Source organism: Fusarium solani (assembly GCF_023522795.1).
Source record: "Fusarium solani strain SB1 chromosome Unknown bctg00000000, whole genome shotgun sequence".
Classification (NCBI taxonomy): Eukaryota; Fungi; Ascomycota; class Sordariomycetes; order Hypocreales; family Nectriaceae; genus Fusarium; species Fusarium solani.
Genome location: NW_027072157.1, coordinates 3,292,434 through 3,306,990, shown reverse-complemented (window position 1 = coordinate 3,306,990; position 14,557 = coordinate 3,292,434). Strand labels below are relative to the sequence as shown.

Genomic DNA, 14,557 nt, shown 5'->3' with positions numbered 1-14,557 from the left:
CTTGTCAAACATCTGCCACACAGTCTCGCTGGCTTGCTAGCGTGCGGCATCTGAGATCAAGTGATGCTACGATGGTAACCTCCTGCGAAGATGCGATCAGCATCCGTCCATGGCTGGGGTGGGAGCATGGATCTTTCGGCATTCATCAGCATTGCGGTCCGCCATGGGGCTCGTCACCATCACAATGTTGATTGATTAGGACCTCAGCCACGGTTGACGAGCCGAAAGACACCACATTCCTGGATTCGCCAATGGCTCTTGGTGGTCTTTTACCCCTTCTGCATGTTCAATTCCTCATTCTTTGTTCCATTGCCCTTCTCTTTCTGATTTACCCTTTTCGCTTTGACCTGTCGCAGGGCTAGTGCCAACTCTACCTACCTAGTCAATCCCCTGCAACGAACTGCTAGACTGCGTGTCGATGGCCACGTTCTTCTTCACCTCATGTGGAACGCACGGCCATGCCATGCTCGATGGCTTCACGATCCGCCAGAAGCCACGCTCGTCCCTAACGCAACGCTTCAGTTCTCCGCTAAGGCAGGAAGGCTGCTCCCCGTACGACAGGACAGGCCTGTTGCTGGTCTCTCTCTCGTTTCTCGACCCCTGGGCCAATCATCAACCGTACTATTACCCCGCGTCCATGCACCAGCTCCCGAGACCGGCTCACGGCACCCCGGCCGATGCGTTGGCGCCTCTGCTCGCTTGCTGCTTGGCCTTGGCCTTGACCTTGGCCTTGGGCAAGATTCCTCACACCCACACACTTTGACACCCTTTTCTCTGCATTTGGAGTGCTAGATTTAGCTACTGGTGCACTCCATTCTACGACGTTTTCGGGGTTGAAGAGTGCTCATCACTCAAGACCGTTCCAAGGCGCGCTCCAAAAGTGCCTGTGCATGGATGGCTCTTATCTCCGTTTCCACTCGCTGGTGAGCATGTCCCCTTGACAACGGAATGTGAAGGCACCATGGTCTCTGGCTCTGCCTGAATCGTTATCAATCAACGGGACTTGAGACCTTCAAAGACCTACACCGGAAACTACACATGTTATTTGAAGCCTTGAAGCCTTGGTTATTAGAATGAATGCTTCTACTGTTTAACTGCCCATTACAGCCAGTTGGTTCTCCATCGCCGATTCCTTGTTCCACCCTTGCCCTCGCAGCTCTCTCCTTTCTCCCCAGTCTTGGCCAACCCCCCACCAGGAGATTCGCGAGGTCGGTGGGCGGCGTGGCCCGCCTATCAGCTGTTGCAAGATTCTGATGGTGCCAGTTAGGGTGACACACTCGGACTGGAGACTCTCCACCGTGCCGCAGCGTGCAGCTCACAGCCGAGAAGGAGGGAGATGGGCGGGCGAGACGAGACGGACAGAACGGATACTGTACTGTAGCTGAATGGGGCGGGGCGTTCCTGGTGGTTGTGTGGGGGTGCAACAAGGTGTCGAAGCTGCAACACCACGACTTGGCTTGCCTTGCTTCCTTGCGACAAGCCCGCCCGCCCTTTCTTGGGCCAAGACGGTCTGGACCTCGGTGAGCTCTGCCGATCTGACAAGAACTGCCCAATGAATAGGGAGTCTTGTGCAGATTGCCGTGGAAACTAGCTGCGAGTGTCTGCATCCTCAAGGTTGTGGCATTCCCAGTGCTACATTGCCCTTTCGGGAGTTGAAGGTTGGGAATATCTGGCTTCCCCCAACGTTGACTCTCCTGCCTGTTCTCTCCTCCTCTTTCTCAACCTTTTCCTTTCTCCTCCTCCCCTCCCCATCGCTCTCCTTGTTCTTACATCTCGTCCATCACAACTCAGATTCTTCCAGTCTTGATCATCATTCCTCCCCTTCATGCCTATCGTTGATTTTCTTCCATCCACCAAGAGACATGCCTTACTCACCGCCATTCTTGCATGCTCTCGTTCTCCCATATTATTCGCCCTCGCAGATCCACGCTGCATAGCTACTCCAGCGCAAACGTCCTGTCGCCTGTCGATGCGCCGCGCGTAGCCTCTAGGCTTTCCGTCGGGGACTCGGCCCGCGCCGCCTGAAGACATTTCTTTCACTCCTCCTCCGGGGTTGTGAATCTCCTGCCTCTTTCCACCGCCGTGACGTGAATATTCAAATTTCGAGCTCACCGACCGTCTTTCCTGGGGCTCCTCCACCCCTCCAAGAAGACGAGTATGTCGCCATGTATGTTCAGCTGTGCGATCGGTTCACCGTGAAGAAACATGTTTCCATGGGCATATCATGTAAGTAGCTCTGCCATCCTACTCATGTGGCTAGATGCCCCGGATCCCCCTCTCGCATGTGAAGTATCCCTGGATTTATGAAGCGCCGATCGCGGTCGAGACACTTCACTCCACCAAGGCGCTGTGATCGACCTCCCATCACAGCTCGATCGTGCATGATCTCGTTGCACTTGGCTGCGCTAGAGTTATGTGAGACATTGGTTAGGATGGTATGGCCTTTGGGAGAAGCTGCTGTAGTGACAGCGCTCACAGTCAGTAGGACGCATCGAACGAAGGCCCAGAGGATGGACAAGGAGGAGGAACAGAGGGCTGATGGAAAGATGAGTTGGCGTCTAAAGGGGGTTTTGTTTGTGAGACGGGAGACCAAAGTCACGGTATCGAAGGTGGAAGGAGATGCTTGTCGTTAATACTGGGATGAAGGATGCAAGATGTTGAGAGGGCATGATTGTCCGGAATATCTTCAGCCAACTGCTGAATTGATGAATCGTCCATGTCTGCGATCCTCTTCGTATTGAACCCTTGTAAACATCCGCTCTCTCGCATATCATATCATTGATCATTCGTGGATATCCCGGAGTGTGCAAACATGACCGTCAACTGACAACCTATCGTAGCAACCAACAGGCTCATAGACAAGAGGAAGGAGTTGATACAGCCCCTCATTAGCCGTACACCGACCTATCCAGCTTGGACCCTTCTTTTCCCACATAGTCCGCACACTCCGCAGTCACTAGCGTTATGATACTGCGTGTCCTTACACGAGTCGCTCAAACATGCCCACGAGCCCGGTGCAGACGAAGGGTCAAGCACGTTGGCACACATGGCACATGTGAGTGCCAGACCGAGGTTGGCGTACGAACACATGGAGCATGTTGTCTCGGCTTGGTTGTTACGCGAGAGAGAACTACTGCTCGCCTGAGCTGTTGCTGTTGTAGGTAGGCTGCGTTGACTCTTGACCGCCGTTGAGCTGTTGCTTGAGGCATCGTGACGATCTGCGATGGGCCTCACTGGTTCTTTGATTCCTCCAGGCTCGTGATCGAGCTCCTTCTTGACCGCGATGGCTGGTGCCTTGGCCGAAGAACTGCCCTTTTGGACGCCAGAGTTTTGTGCCTTTATCGTCCTTAGAGCTTGCGGCTCGGGATGTTCCTGCTTAATCCCTCTGATCATGTTCTGAAGCTCCTTAGATTCATCCCTCGCTTCGGGGTCATTTGCGTCCTCATCCTCGCAGACCCTGACCATCCCTCTTCCTTGTCCATCAACGAGTCTCTTGCCGTCGACATCAACCGCGTCCTTAGAGTCGGCCCCCGCTTCATCTTCATACTCGCTGTCAGAGCCGGATTCGGTTTCGTCTTCGTCCTTGGTGGGCTCCGGCTCTGTCTTCTGCTTCTCGAAGCGAGCCAGAGCAGCCGCTGCCCGGAGCTCCCGTCCTCTCATGCTGCCGGCCACTCGAGGTTTGGCCTGAATCTTTTTTCCGCTCTCGAGCTTGACCTTGGTCTCCTCATCCGCTCCTAGTGCGACTCCATTCTTGCCAAACTTTTTGAGAATTCTCCTCTCTTTCCTCTCCTGATAAGATAGTTGCGGCTTCGCTTTTCTCTTCTTCCGCGATCTGTATGTACCTCCACATAGGTGTTCTGGCAGAATGTCATCAGCGAGCACCGTATTCTTCTCCCAGGCGCCAGTAGCCAGGTTAGCACCCCTTCCCCAGAGACCATCTCCAGTGTAGCTCTTGGACCACAGGTCGTGCATCTGGGCAGCGTAAGAGTTGCGAACAGCCCAGAACGCTCGCGAGTGGTTCATCTGCTTGCAATGGGCCAACTCATGCATCATAACCATCTGGACGTAGTTAAACGGCAACCACCGCCCGGTACTGGGAGATTTGAGGACGAGCTGAACAACTTCGCCGGCGTTGAAATTCCGCCCAACGAATTCACGATTGGGCTCATACTCCTCCAAGGAGGTTACGTAGAGGTGGTGTTCTCGCATGATAGGGCCTTGTGACAAGTGTTAGCGATAAGCTGAAGGTAGAGGTAAAGTAGTATCTTACGGCATTGCGCTGCTATTCTTTCGAGGAAATCCTGGGCTATCTTCTTGTCTGGGCCTTCCAAGGGCTTGATGAAGACGATGTTGGGATTAGGCTGCGACTTCTTCTCGTTCAGCCGCTGCCATCCGGCAACCATTGCAGCGGGGTAGTCGTGGTGACCAAGATTTGAGCCGATAAAGAGGTTGCTATGATGGTCTCCGATGGATTGAATGGATTCACGTTGGTTCAACAGCAGAAGGGGATTTGAGTGAATGACGCAGGGTTACAAGGGGTTCCTGAGTGGAGTCTACACTGGAGACGCGTAAAGTGGGAAATCTCCTTGCGCGAGATCATGTGACCACCTCCATTTAACAACCCCCTTTAAGAGAGGCCTTGGAACTTCGTCTCCTGAGCAGTTGAGATAGCTAAAGGAAGATGACTCTATCAAATCTAGAAAGTCTATTGACGTAAATCATAATATATCGCATGCCCCGTCTCTCGGGCTTCTGCAACATCCAAGTCAAATGCTCGCTCCTATCCATGCTATCTGCTCCAACATCAAAAACACCCGCTAATGCCGCTACGCTGTGCGCCTTTCGTAACCAAAATTCTCTAATCAGATGCTGCGCTTCTAAAATCCGATCTTGCTTCAACATTTGCGACTGCACTTTGGAGTGCACTCGTCAGATCGACGTGGAATAGGGGCGTGTCCAGACCATGGACCACTGCACCGCGTCGTCTCTGTTTCTCTAATTCTCCTGGCGACATGGCACCATATGATTGTCCAGGAGAGAATCCGCCAATCAATGCCTCCTCTTCAGTTGGGTCCGTATGCCTGGGAAAGACGTCATGGTAGCTTGTTTCCCGAGCCAGCGCTGCAGCAGAGTCTTGCCCTCCAATCTCTGCCACACTAAAGATCGACTTCCATCCATGTTGGGCTCCCTCGCCGTCCGGTTTTACGCCGAAGCCCGCAGATACAAGGGCCCGCTTTGTCCATCTATTGTTGATGCAGGCAAAGTGCCAGTCGACCATGTCAGGGGCAACGTACAAGTCGAGCTGATTCCGAATATCGATGAGCCGCTGGACGGAGGTGATGTCGACGTTGTTAACTGAGCTGAAATCCATAATTACCGCCTTCAGTGTTGGCAACCGAGAATCCGAGTCGACATGTGCAGGCCGCTTCGCAGATTTCCTCGGTCCTGGGTTGTTCCAAGGCCTGTCCCCTGGACGTTCAAAGGCCTCAGGGCTGCTGCGTCGAGTCTTCGCCTGGATAAAGTCGGTGAGATAATCCAATGACGAGTTTGCGTTTGGATAGTTGAAGCCTTCGGAGAAGCGATAGATGAAGACTCCTGGATATGGGTGGTCAACCTTGACTTCGGGGTTAGAACCATCGCCATGGTCGAGTGGCAAGAAGATGTTCCTCGCTGAAGTCTCTGGGTTCTCAAAGGTACCGTATTGCCCCACGACTTTTCGATGATCATCCCCAATGACGTGGTCACCAATGACTGAGTGAACCTTGACTTTGCCGAGGAATCGGCCGTTGGCTTTGAGGATCCGGTAGATAAGAACGGCCCCTGAGAGACAAACAGTGGAATACAATCCATCCTCAATCTGAGCAAATATGCTGACGATAACACCAGTGAAGAAGATAAAGACTTCGACTGGGGAAACCCTCCAAAACTGGTAGATGGTGTTTGGTGGCGTGACAAGATCGCCAACAGCATGAATAATGACCGCTGCTAGGGCAGCGCTCGGGATATAGAAGAAAACGGATGTCAAGAGATATGTTGCAAGTAGAACAACAATACCAGTAATGATACCCGCAGCAGGCGTCCGCACGCCAGCCTTGGACTGGATTGCCGTCCTACTAAAAGACCCCGTTGAGGGGTAGGCGCCAAGGAAGGGTCCGATGAGATTGGCCATGCCAATCGCAACCATTTCCTGTGATGGGTCGATCGTGTAGTTGTTGACCCTCCCAAATGACTTGGAGATGGCAATGTGCTCGACAAGTAACACAATTACCGTGGCGGGTAGGTGTGGTCCAAACTCAGAGACCAGTTCAGATGTTATCTTCGGTGCACCAACATTTTGAAATCCTATAGTGTCATTAGCCTCGATGCCCTTTACCATGGAACCAAAACAAACTTACCCTTTGGAACCGTCCCCAGAATTTTGAAGAGGGGATCATCTCGTCTATTCATGTTGAGAACCCAGCTGATAATCGTGTACACCAAGATGACAAAGACGGTCCGCATTGTATTAGCGAAGAACAAGACGCGTTTGTGCTTCGGAAACCGTTCTGCCGCGGCGCTGAAGCTCATGCGAATGAAGTACAGGACGGTCAGAGCCGACAAGCCGACGACAGCATCAAGTCTTGCTTCGACGAGGTGCTTCAGTGTGTTGGTCAGAACTTGATAAGGAGATTCGCGGTTGGAGAACCCTGTCAGTCCCAAGAGAGCAGGCAACTGGCCAACGCAGATGGTGATGGCTGAACCCGTCATGAAGGCGGAGAGGGAGGTGATGGAGATAAGATCGACTATCCAGCCACACCGGAGTAGTCCAATAAGAAGGACGACGCAGCCCGCGACGATAGACAAAGCCGATGCAATAACATGTGCTGGGATATCATGTCCTGAGGATTGGATGTCTTGGATTACATTGCCAACCACGGTGGAGAGAACAGCGACGGGGCCGATAGAGATGTCCTTGGAGGTGCCGAATATCCAGTAGATCAAAACGCCGATGAATGATGAATAGAGACCGAACTGGGGTTCCAGGTTTGCGAGCATGGCATAAGCCATCCCCTGGGGGACAACGACAGCACCGATGGTGATGCCAGCAACCAAGTCTCCAGCAAACCACTGCAGGTTATAGTGGCTGATCCATGTCAAGAAGGGGAATAGAGAAGTTCCATATTCGGCCAACTCGTCAAGCGACGGGATCTGTTCTCGAAGCCATTCTGCTGATGTAGGCTCTCTCTCGTAGAAAGAAGTATTGCTCTGGATCGACAGAATGGATTCGCCTCGGGTGACCTCGTCCTGTGAGTCCGGCTTTTGGTCATCGAGCTGGATACCCAGGACGTTGGCCAGGCCGAGGCCAAAAGTGGTGGCGCGGCCTGGCATCGGGACGGCTTGAATATGTTTTACACGGTACCAAAGTATGGGATATCGTTCAAGACATGAGATGAATTAGTTGAGAAGCGGTGTGTAAGTCTCTGTTGACGCGTCTCGGTGAGTGGAGTAGATCAGTTATATGATGTGGGCTATTAGAGGTCTGCAACGTGTCGGCAGCGTTTCGTAAGAGGTCGTTGGACGGGGAGATCAGGTACCTGAGAGTAGCTGGGACACGTCGTGTAATATGCCAAGCAGTCGGGGAAAGCAACCAAGACCCCCATTCATAGGCAACTCCCCGAGACACGAGATGCAATCATCAGGGCAGGTTGGCGTAACTGATTCGACACAGGAGCGTGGAGGAAGATAGGCCAACGAGGGTGATGTAGTCCACAAAGGGGTGTAGAGATGATGTCCTGACGAATAGGACGGCAGTATATAGGTTGTTCCTGGTCTTGTGGTCTGGGGTCTCAGGTCAGCCCGATGACGAATATCGTGGGGATAAAGACGACATCGCGAGCCCAAGCAAGGAACAATTAAAGAAATGGGGAAGAAGAGACGGGAATACGACTTTGGGTTTCAAGCATATGGATCCTGCGTCATGAAAGAGATGTAATCAATATTACAAAGCAAAGGAAAAATTCAGAAGAGTGAGAGAGAATGGCACAGGGTTATTCCACTGGGAATGGCAAATTTCAAACCCGACGTCCAACTCGAGAGCCAACAACTTTCATCGGAGCATCGGTAGTCGGTAGCAAGGCCCTGCGAGGGCCCATAGAGCATGGAGGGCAGATCGGGCCGTCGCGGCCTCTGCATTGGACCATGATGGATGGCATTATCCATCTCTACCCACGCAGATGACGAAGTCGCGCGGCGCTCGGGCGGCTTGTGAGAGCTCTTTACTCTGGTGGTTTGCCTGGCATGATCGATGTCGCAATCGCCGCCTTGCCTTTCGCAGTAATAGCGCTGCCGTTTCCCGCGCCTACGGTTTGTGTGACCGACTGTGCAGCTGAGAGAACAACACCAAACCCCACGCTTCATGTCCAATAGTTGCTACTTGGATTGGGGTCTCGGGGAAAGAAGTGATAGTCTTGGTATCATGACAAATGCTGCCCATGTTTGCCGGTTTGCTGGTATACAGATGCGCCTGAGATGAGCGTCATGGAACAGACAAGAACTACTAGTGGAGACCAGTCAGCAAGACACATCTGGAAGATGCTTACAACTGTGCCGTCATGGCCAGGACTAACATATCTTGTCATGACACCCTGGTTCGTTCATCTTCCGGGTTGTAATGATTTGCAGGTTGATATTGTTCACACCGAAGTCACGAAGTCATGATGTGCCTGGAGAAGGAAGCATCTGTTCTGTGGGTGGGCCTTGATCATCCAGGACTTTCTTCCTGACGGCACGTGGGAAGAAACTCCAGGACCCAGAAGCTAAGCCTGCAATATCTCAATCACACATTATTCCCATCAGCCTCATTCAAAAAGAGCCAGGATCAAGCTGTGCGCATCTCAAGGTCGGCGAATCGGTACACTAACCCCCGACTGTAACCTTACCGACAGAGCCCAATGGCCACCACCCCAGCCTCTCAAATTGGTCCTCATTCCAGGCCAGCAACAGCACAGCTGGCATCAAGTAGACAGAGAAAGACAGAAGTCATTCCCAGCTCCACGGATGAACTTGAACACCTTTGAAAGAAAGTATAGCAGTTGACTCTCGCTTACTTGCACTTGCACCGTTCTCGCTGGCTGCTGGCTCAACGCGAAACAAACACGATGCGCGCACTTTGTCCCACCAAATATTGAAACCGCCAACTCCCATCAGCCGTCAGCCAGCCTCCAGCCTCCCCGCTAACCTCTTGAGCACAACACAACTAGTTCCATGCTGATTTTACTCTCGATCTTCACTCTGGCATCGCCATCAGCCCTAATTCACTACCAGATTTATCCATACTGAAAATTCCTCCTCTCCCTCTCCATCTTGCCCTCCGCAATCCTTCCATGCCCATCCAGCCATAGCATCGCAACCATGTCGGAGCCCTCCTCCAACGCCTCCAACGCCTCCTCAACGAAGCCCGCGATCCCTTCGCTCCCCGCCTCCATCACCACACAGCTTCAGCCCCCGCCATCACCACGAACTCACCGCGTCCTCCGCCGCCTCCAGTCTGCGCACACTCTTCGCCCTCAGAACCCTCCCTCGCTCATCTCGCAGCAGCGCCTGCGCGAGACACAGACACAGCGCAATGTCTCGCCCACGAGATCCTCCCCCGTGCCCGGCGCTGGCCCAGCCGCCTCGTCTGGCCCGCCCCCGAGCATCAATCGCTCGCCTCAGCGCGGCCGCGCTAATAGCGACGCCACGCCCCCTCTCGTCCACCAGATGAACGTCGTCACGGCTAGCAAGCGGGCTGGAAGCAAGAAGCCTGTCTTCTCGCATGGACATCTCTCGCTGCAACAAATCATCCGCGAAGGTCCCACCGACGGAGACTTCCTAGGCGCCCTGGAGAGTGCGCGATGGAAGGTCATTGATGGAGGAGTCAAGAGTGCTGAGGATGGCATGGTAAGATGAACATTGGCGTCTACTTCTCTCGGTTATATCGCTAACGACGCCCTTTGTTATAGTCAACACTCAGGATATACGTCTGGCTGGTTCTCCTAGACGCTCCCATCCTCTCGACCGACGACTACCTCGCTCTCATCCACCGTGGCGCTTCACCCGCCTACTCCAAGATCCGAAACGACACCTTCCGCACCCTCACAACAGATCCCCTCTTCCGTCGCCGTGTCAGCGAGGCCAGCTTGATCCGATTACTCAACGCCATTGCATGGAAGCTCCACGACGCCCGCGAAGAGCAGCGCCAGAGCCGCCCAAGCAGTAGCCGCGCATCTCTTCCAGGAGACAGCAGCGTGTCGGGTCATTCCCAGGCCAGCACATCATCACCTACTGCTCGTAATCGCGCCCGCGCCCTGACACTTACAACCGAGGGCTCTGAGTCCGGCGCGGGAGCTACGACTCTCGAGCCCGGCACCTACGTACAGGGCATGAATGTCCTGGCCGCCCCATTCCTCTACGCCGCCCGAAGCGAGGCCGAAGCCTTTGTCGCCTTCCACTCCCTTCTGACGCGCGAGTGCCCAGGATACATCCGCGGTGCCATGGACGGCGTTCATCGAGGCTTAGCACTTGTGGACAAGGTCTTGGCGATCGTAGATCCCAAGCTGAGCATGTATCTCACGGCCAAGGGGCTTTCGGCCGAAATCTATGCCTTCCCCTCAGTCCTCACTCTGTGCGCCTGTACGCCGCCCTTGCCTGAGGTGCTGCGGTTATGGGACTTTTTGTTCGCATATGGGCCGCATCTCAACATTGTGTGCATCGTGGCACAGCTCACCATTATGCGATCCCAAATTCTTCAATCACCAAGGTATGATTTTGCCCCGTCTTGTCCTGGTTGAAGTATGGTTCTGACACGATAATAGTCCCAACAAGGTCTTGAGATCCTTCCCCCAACTTAACGCCGATCTCGTCAAGTCCGTCACCATTGGTATTATTAAGAAGATTCCAGATGACGTCTATGCCGAGATTGTATCCCATGCTCTTTAATAAAGGGCATTTACTGGTGGTCCGAGCAACTCAAGATATCCCAAGGTACCTTGGTACTTTGCTCAAATGCTGTTGTATGACACCACCACCACACCAAGCGAGACCACGAACCAACAGGGATCCTGGCCGCGACCTCACTGACGTGCATTGCCGCCAGTCGGGGGTCATCCTCTATGCAAGGGGCGTGACTCGCAAACCCGAGGGTCCCGCAGCCTGGCCGGCGCCGGCACCGCGCCATGCAAGTCAAGATAGACGAGCCGAGCCGGGCCGCTGCGCCTGTAACGGCGTCCCGATGTATTTATGTTTTAACGGTTTATGATTGAAGGTTCAAATGCGTAATGACTGGGGGGGGGGGGGGGGCACAGTACATATTTGTATGATTATAGTTTTCTGGCAAGGTTGAATGAATATGGAATGATGGAGTGGCCCTACGATGGACGACTCTAGGATGAATGAATGAATATATGAACGCTTTCGTCTATTATTAACCTTAAAGCCCGAGGCGTAACGAGGCCTCGGTTGTTTCTGCTCATACACATGATTCCGTGAGTGTCTACTCCCGACACGTTCCCAGTCTCCAAGTTAACGCCGGTTTACATGCAATTACTTTTCGTCAAACGACATGAGGCTCCCTCTGGTCTATGCTGGACAATGAGAGTCAAGGTGATCTTCTGCTTTGGCCACCTCCATAGGTAGCATCCAATATACCAAAATTGCTTGGTCGATGTAATACACCGAGTTGCGAGGGCCATTCCTCGTAAAGGTGTTCATGAGATATTGCAGGAGATGAGGGTGAAACCTCTTTTCCAACTCCATCACCTCCCAGACCGCTCATCATCCGAACATGCCAGGGGATGTCATGGTGGTCTGCAAGGTTGTCCGCCATATGGTGCTTCGGTGTGCGAATATTTGCAGGGTGCAACAACTGTGTTAGTTGTTTGATTGGAACCAGGGCTCCATTCAACAGCGCCTGCTCGGACACAGAATGAGGCGTGTTGAGCGTCGTCATTCTCAAGCCTATTAATTGATCTCGATAGAGGTCTAGAGAAAGAACACCTCGCGCAAGGCTGAAGCTAGTTGCAGCTGATGCCTCTAGTACGAAGGGCAACCAGCCTCCGCTCGAAGGAAAGCATTGGCAAAGAAACTTTGCATGGCTGTATAGTGGAAAAGGATGCCACCGAGGACAGCAGCATGCCAGAGGTTGTGGCTTCCACCCACGTAGTCGAAGCAGCCGGGGAACCATCGCTCGGGGATCTTGCTGGCGTAGACCACGGCGCCCGTGAAATAAACAAACATGGATTTGGAGATAGGAGAGTAAAAGTCGTAGACAAAGTCTGGCCCGTGAGACCACCCGAGCTGAACCATGGGCATGAAGCCGGTCAAGGCCAGGCCAACATAAAAGGCAACGCGGGCCCATGCCATGTCGGCGCCGTTAAACCGAGGGTGCCATGGGAGGATGACGCCTCCTATTCCGAGGAAGGCCGTCAGGCACATGTAGATCCACCGACTGATAGGATCGCAGTAAAAGGCCGTGTACTCAGTTGTCATGATAGAGGCGGCGATAAGCAGGGAGATGCCGGTGTAATCGACGCAAGCAAATATGGAGATGGCGTCGACATCGGCAACGGCATTCATCGTGTGCCAGACGGTTGAGCAGACCAAGGTCAGACAAGCCATGACGAAGAAGACGCCTGCCACAAAGACGTCGGTCTTGGTGCTCAGCGTAAAGTTGCTGCTGCTCGGGTAAAAGTAGAGGGCGATCGCCAGAACCAGAATAAGGCCCAGGGCGTGGGACCAGATGTTGACCAGCTCGTTGGACAGGTTGAATGCGGAACGAACACACTCGAGCTTGGATTCGGTGAAGCGATATCCCTTCTTGATGTGAGGGTTATTCCTCCAGGGCATGGGGAGGTCTTCGTAGCAAATAAGGCGGCCCTCCTTGGCCTGAACAATGGCTTGCTGGATGTGCTCCTCCAGAGACAGGGCAGCCTGAATGGCACGTTCAATACCCTCGTTGGCGACCCGGCGGCCTTCATCCATGAAAGCCTCGGCGGCGTTGGCGGCATTTGCAAAGCCCTGCTCGCGAAGTTTATAAGCGCGCGTCTCGAAATCAGAGAGCATGTTCTCGAGCAGGTCCACGCCAACACGAGCCTTTTCGTTGAGCGACTCGGTAGCCTCGAGGGTCTCATGATATCTTGTCTCCAGGGTCTCGACCATGATGTGTAACCGACGTCGTCCTGCGCCGAGGACTTCTTCGGAGGCATGGGAACATCGTGTGCGGACGGTCTGGAGGGTGGAAAAGGCGCGGGAAATGCTCGAGTCCTTGCTCAGGTCGACATAGTTCTCGATAAAGTCGAGACGGCGCTCGAGCTCAGAGAGGAACAAATCCACCTTGAGGAGGAGGCCCTCTTCGCCATCCATGATATGGCCAACGATAGATCGTCTCCGGGGAATGAAGAAGGAGTGTCGTCGCTTTCGAGGTTCAACGCGGGGACGAATGTCGGATCCAGAAGTCGCAGCCAAGCTATCGTCGTCACGAGCCTGGTAGGCACAGGCCGTGGTGATGGCGGTGGTAACATCGGACATGGCGGCGGCTGGTAACTCGGGGCGAGGCGCCGTGGTGTATATGCCGGCGACGGCTGGCTGACGAGCGTTGGAGTGCTGAAACAGTTACAGTAGAGGCAGCGAGTGGCAGCTCTTCCAGTTGGCGGTGCTGATTTGCGGCGATAGGGACTGGCGCTCTACATCCAATGCGTGTATGGCTTCGTCGAGGCCACGAGCGAAGAATGAGGAGAGCAATTGGTTGCTGAGACGGACGGCTATATCTATCGGGAGAAGTTGGGCGCAGCGAACGCACGCCTGCGGGCCCTGTGGTTGATTGGACGCGGGGGCAACGATTACCGAGTTTGGCGGCGGTTGGGACTGGAACTTTTTTTTTCCTCCTCTTAGTATGAAACGTTGAATAAGGATCTGCAGGTAAGCCAAGCCTTGGGATGGATAGAGGATGTGATATAAATCTGGGGGATTGATTGTAAGTGGGAAAGGAGAGGAAGTCTCGCGGGACAACAGCAGCAGCAAGGAGGGACGGGCTACGGGTTACACGGAAAGGAATGGGGAGAGAGTGAAGGAGCATGAAAGTAGAGAGATTGGACTGAGCTATTGATGAGGGAAAGGGAATCGACAAAATGGAGCCCAGTAGCTGAAATGACGGCTCCGGGGGCGGCCTTGGCGTCCATCCATCCATGGCCCAGAGGGAACCCCGATGGTCCCTTGTTGGGCATGGAAGTTCTTAGCGGCCGCCACCCTGAAAAACCGCCTGCAGAGACGATTGGGCAGTCCACGGGCATCGTTGGAGAGGACCTACGACGCAGCACCGTGCTTCCGCGGGTCAACAAGCCCGGTACGTCAGAGCTTGGCAATTAAAATCATCCACTCTAAGTCAAACATCCGTGTCCGTCACCTCTACCAGAAATCACATATCAGCAAAAGAGACGCAACTTGCTGATCCTCCATGTCTTGAGTCTTTTTTTCCAATACGGGTACCTCGGCTAGCTACCTATCAGGTATCCTATCCCGTGCAGCACCTCCTCAGCTCGCCACG

The 14,557-nt window shown here is 53.7% G+C and overlaps 4 protein-coding genes across 4 annotated transcripts; 1 reads left to right on the top strand and 3 right to left on the bottom strand.

Moving 5' to 3' along the window:
• Window positions 1-1,315: 1,315 nt before the first annotated feature.
• Window positions 1,316-4,403, bottom strand: MRS44_001053 (uncharacterized protein; the record flags this gene model as incomplete). The annotated part of the gene is made up of 4 exons (XM_046267607.2): window positions 1,316-1,591; window positions 1,876-2,177; window positions 2,985-4,217; window positions 4,271-4,403. 4 exons carry the CDS (start codon window positions 4,401-4,403, stop codon window positions 1,316-1,318), a joined length of 1,944 nt encoding a protein of 647 aa, XP_046138944.2.
• Window positions 4,404-4,858: 455 nt separating this feature from the next.
• Window positions 4,859-7,368, bottom strand: MRS44_001052 (uncharacterized protein; the record flags this gene model as incomplete). The annotated part of the gene is made up of 2 exons (XM_046267606.2): window positions 4,859-6,342; window positions 6,396-7,368. 2 exons carry the CDS (start codon window positions 7,366-7,368, stop codon window positions 4,859-4,861), a joined length of 2,457 nt encoding a protein of 818 aa, XP_046138943.2.
• A 2,022-nt stretch (window positions 7,369-9,390) lies between these two features.
• MRS44_001051 (uncharacterized protein) lies at window positions 9,391-10,956 on the top strand (the record flags this gene model as incomplete). Its single annotated transcript, XM_046267605.2, has 3 exons — window positions 9,391-9,918; window positions 9,981-10,777; window positions 10,833-10,956. The coding sequence occupies 3 exons, from the start codon at window positions 9,391-9,393 to the stop codon at window positions 10,954-10,956; spliced, it is 1,449 nt and encodes a 482-aa protein (XP_046138942.1).
• Window positions 10,957-12,048: 1,092 nt separating this feature from the next.
• On the bottom strand, window positions 12,049-13,542 carry MRS44_001050 (uncharacterized protein; the record flags this gene model as incomplete). The annotated part of the gene is made up of 1 exon (XM_046267604.2): window positions 12,049-13,542. One exon carries the CDS (start codon window positions 13,540-13,542, stop codon window positions 12,049-12,051), a length of 1,494 nt encoding a protein of 497 aa, XP_046138941.2.
• Window positions 13,543-14,557: the final 1,015 nt, after the last annotated feature.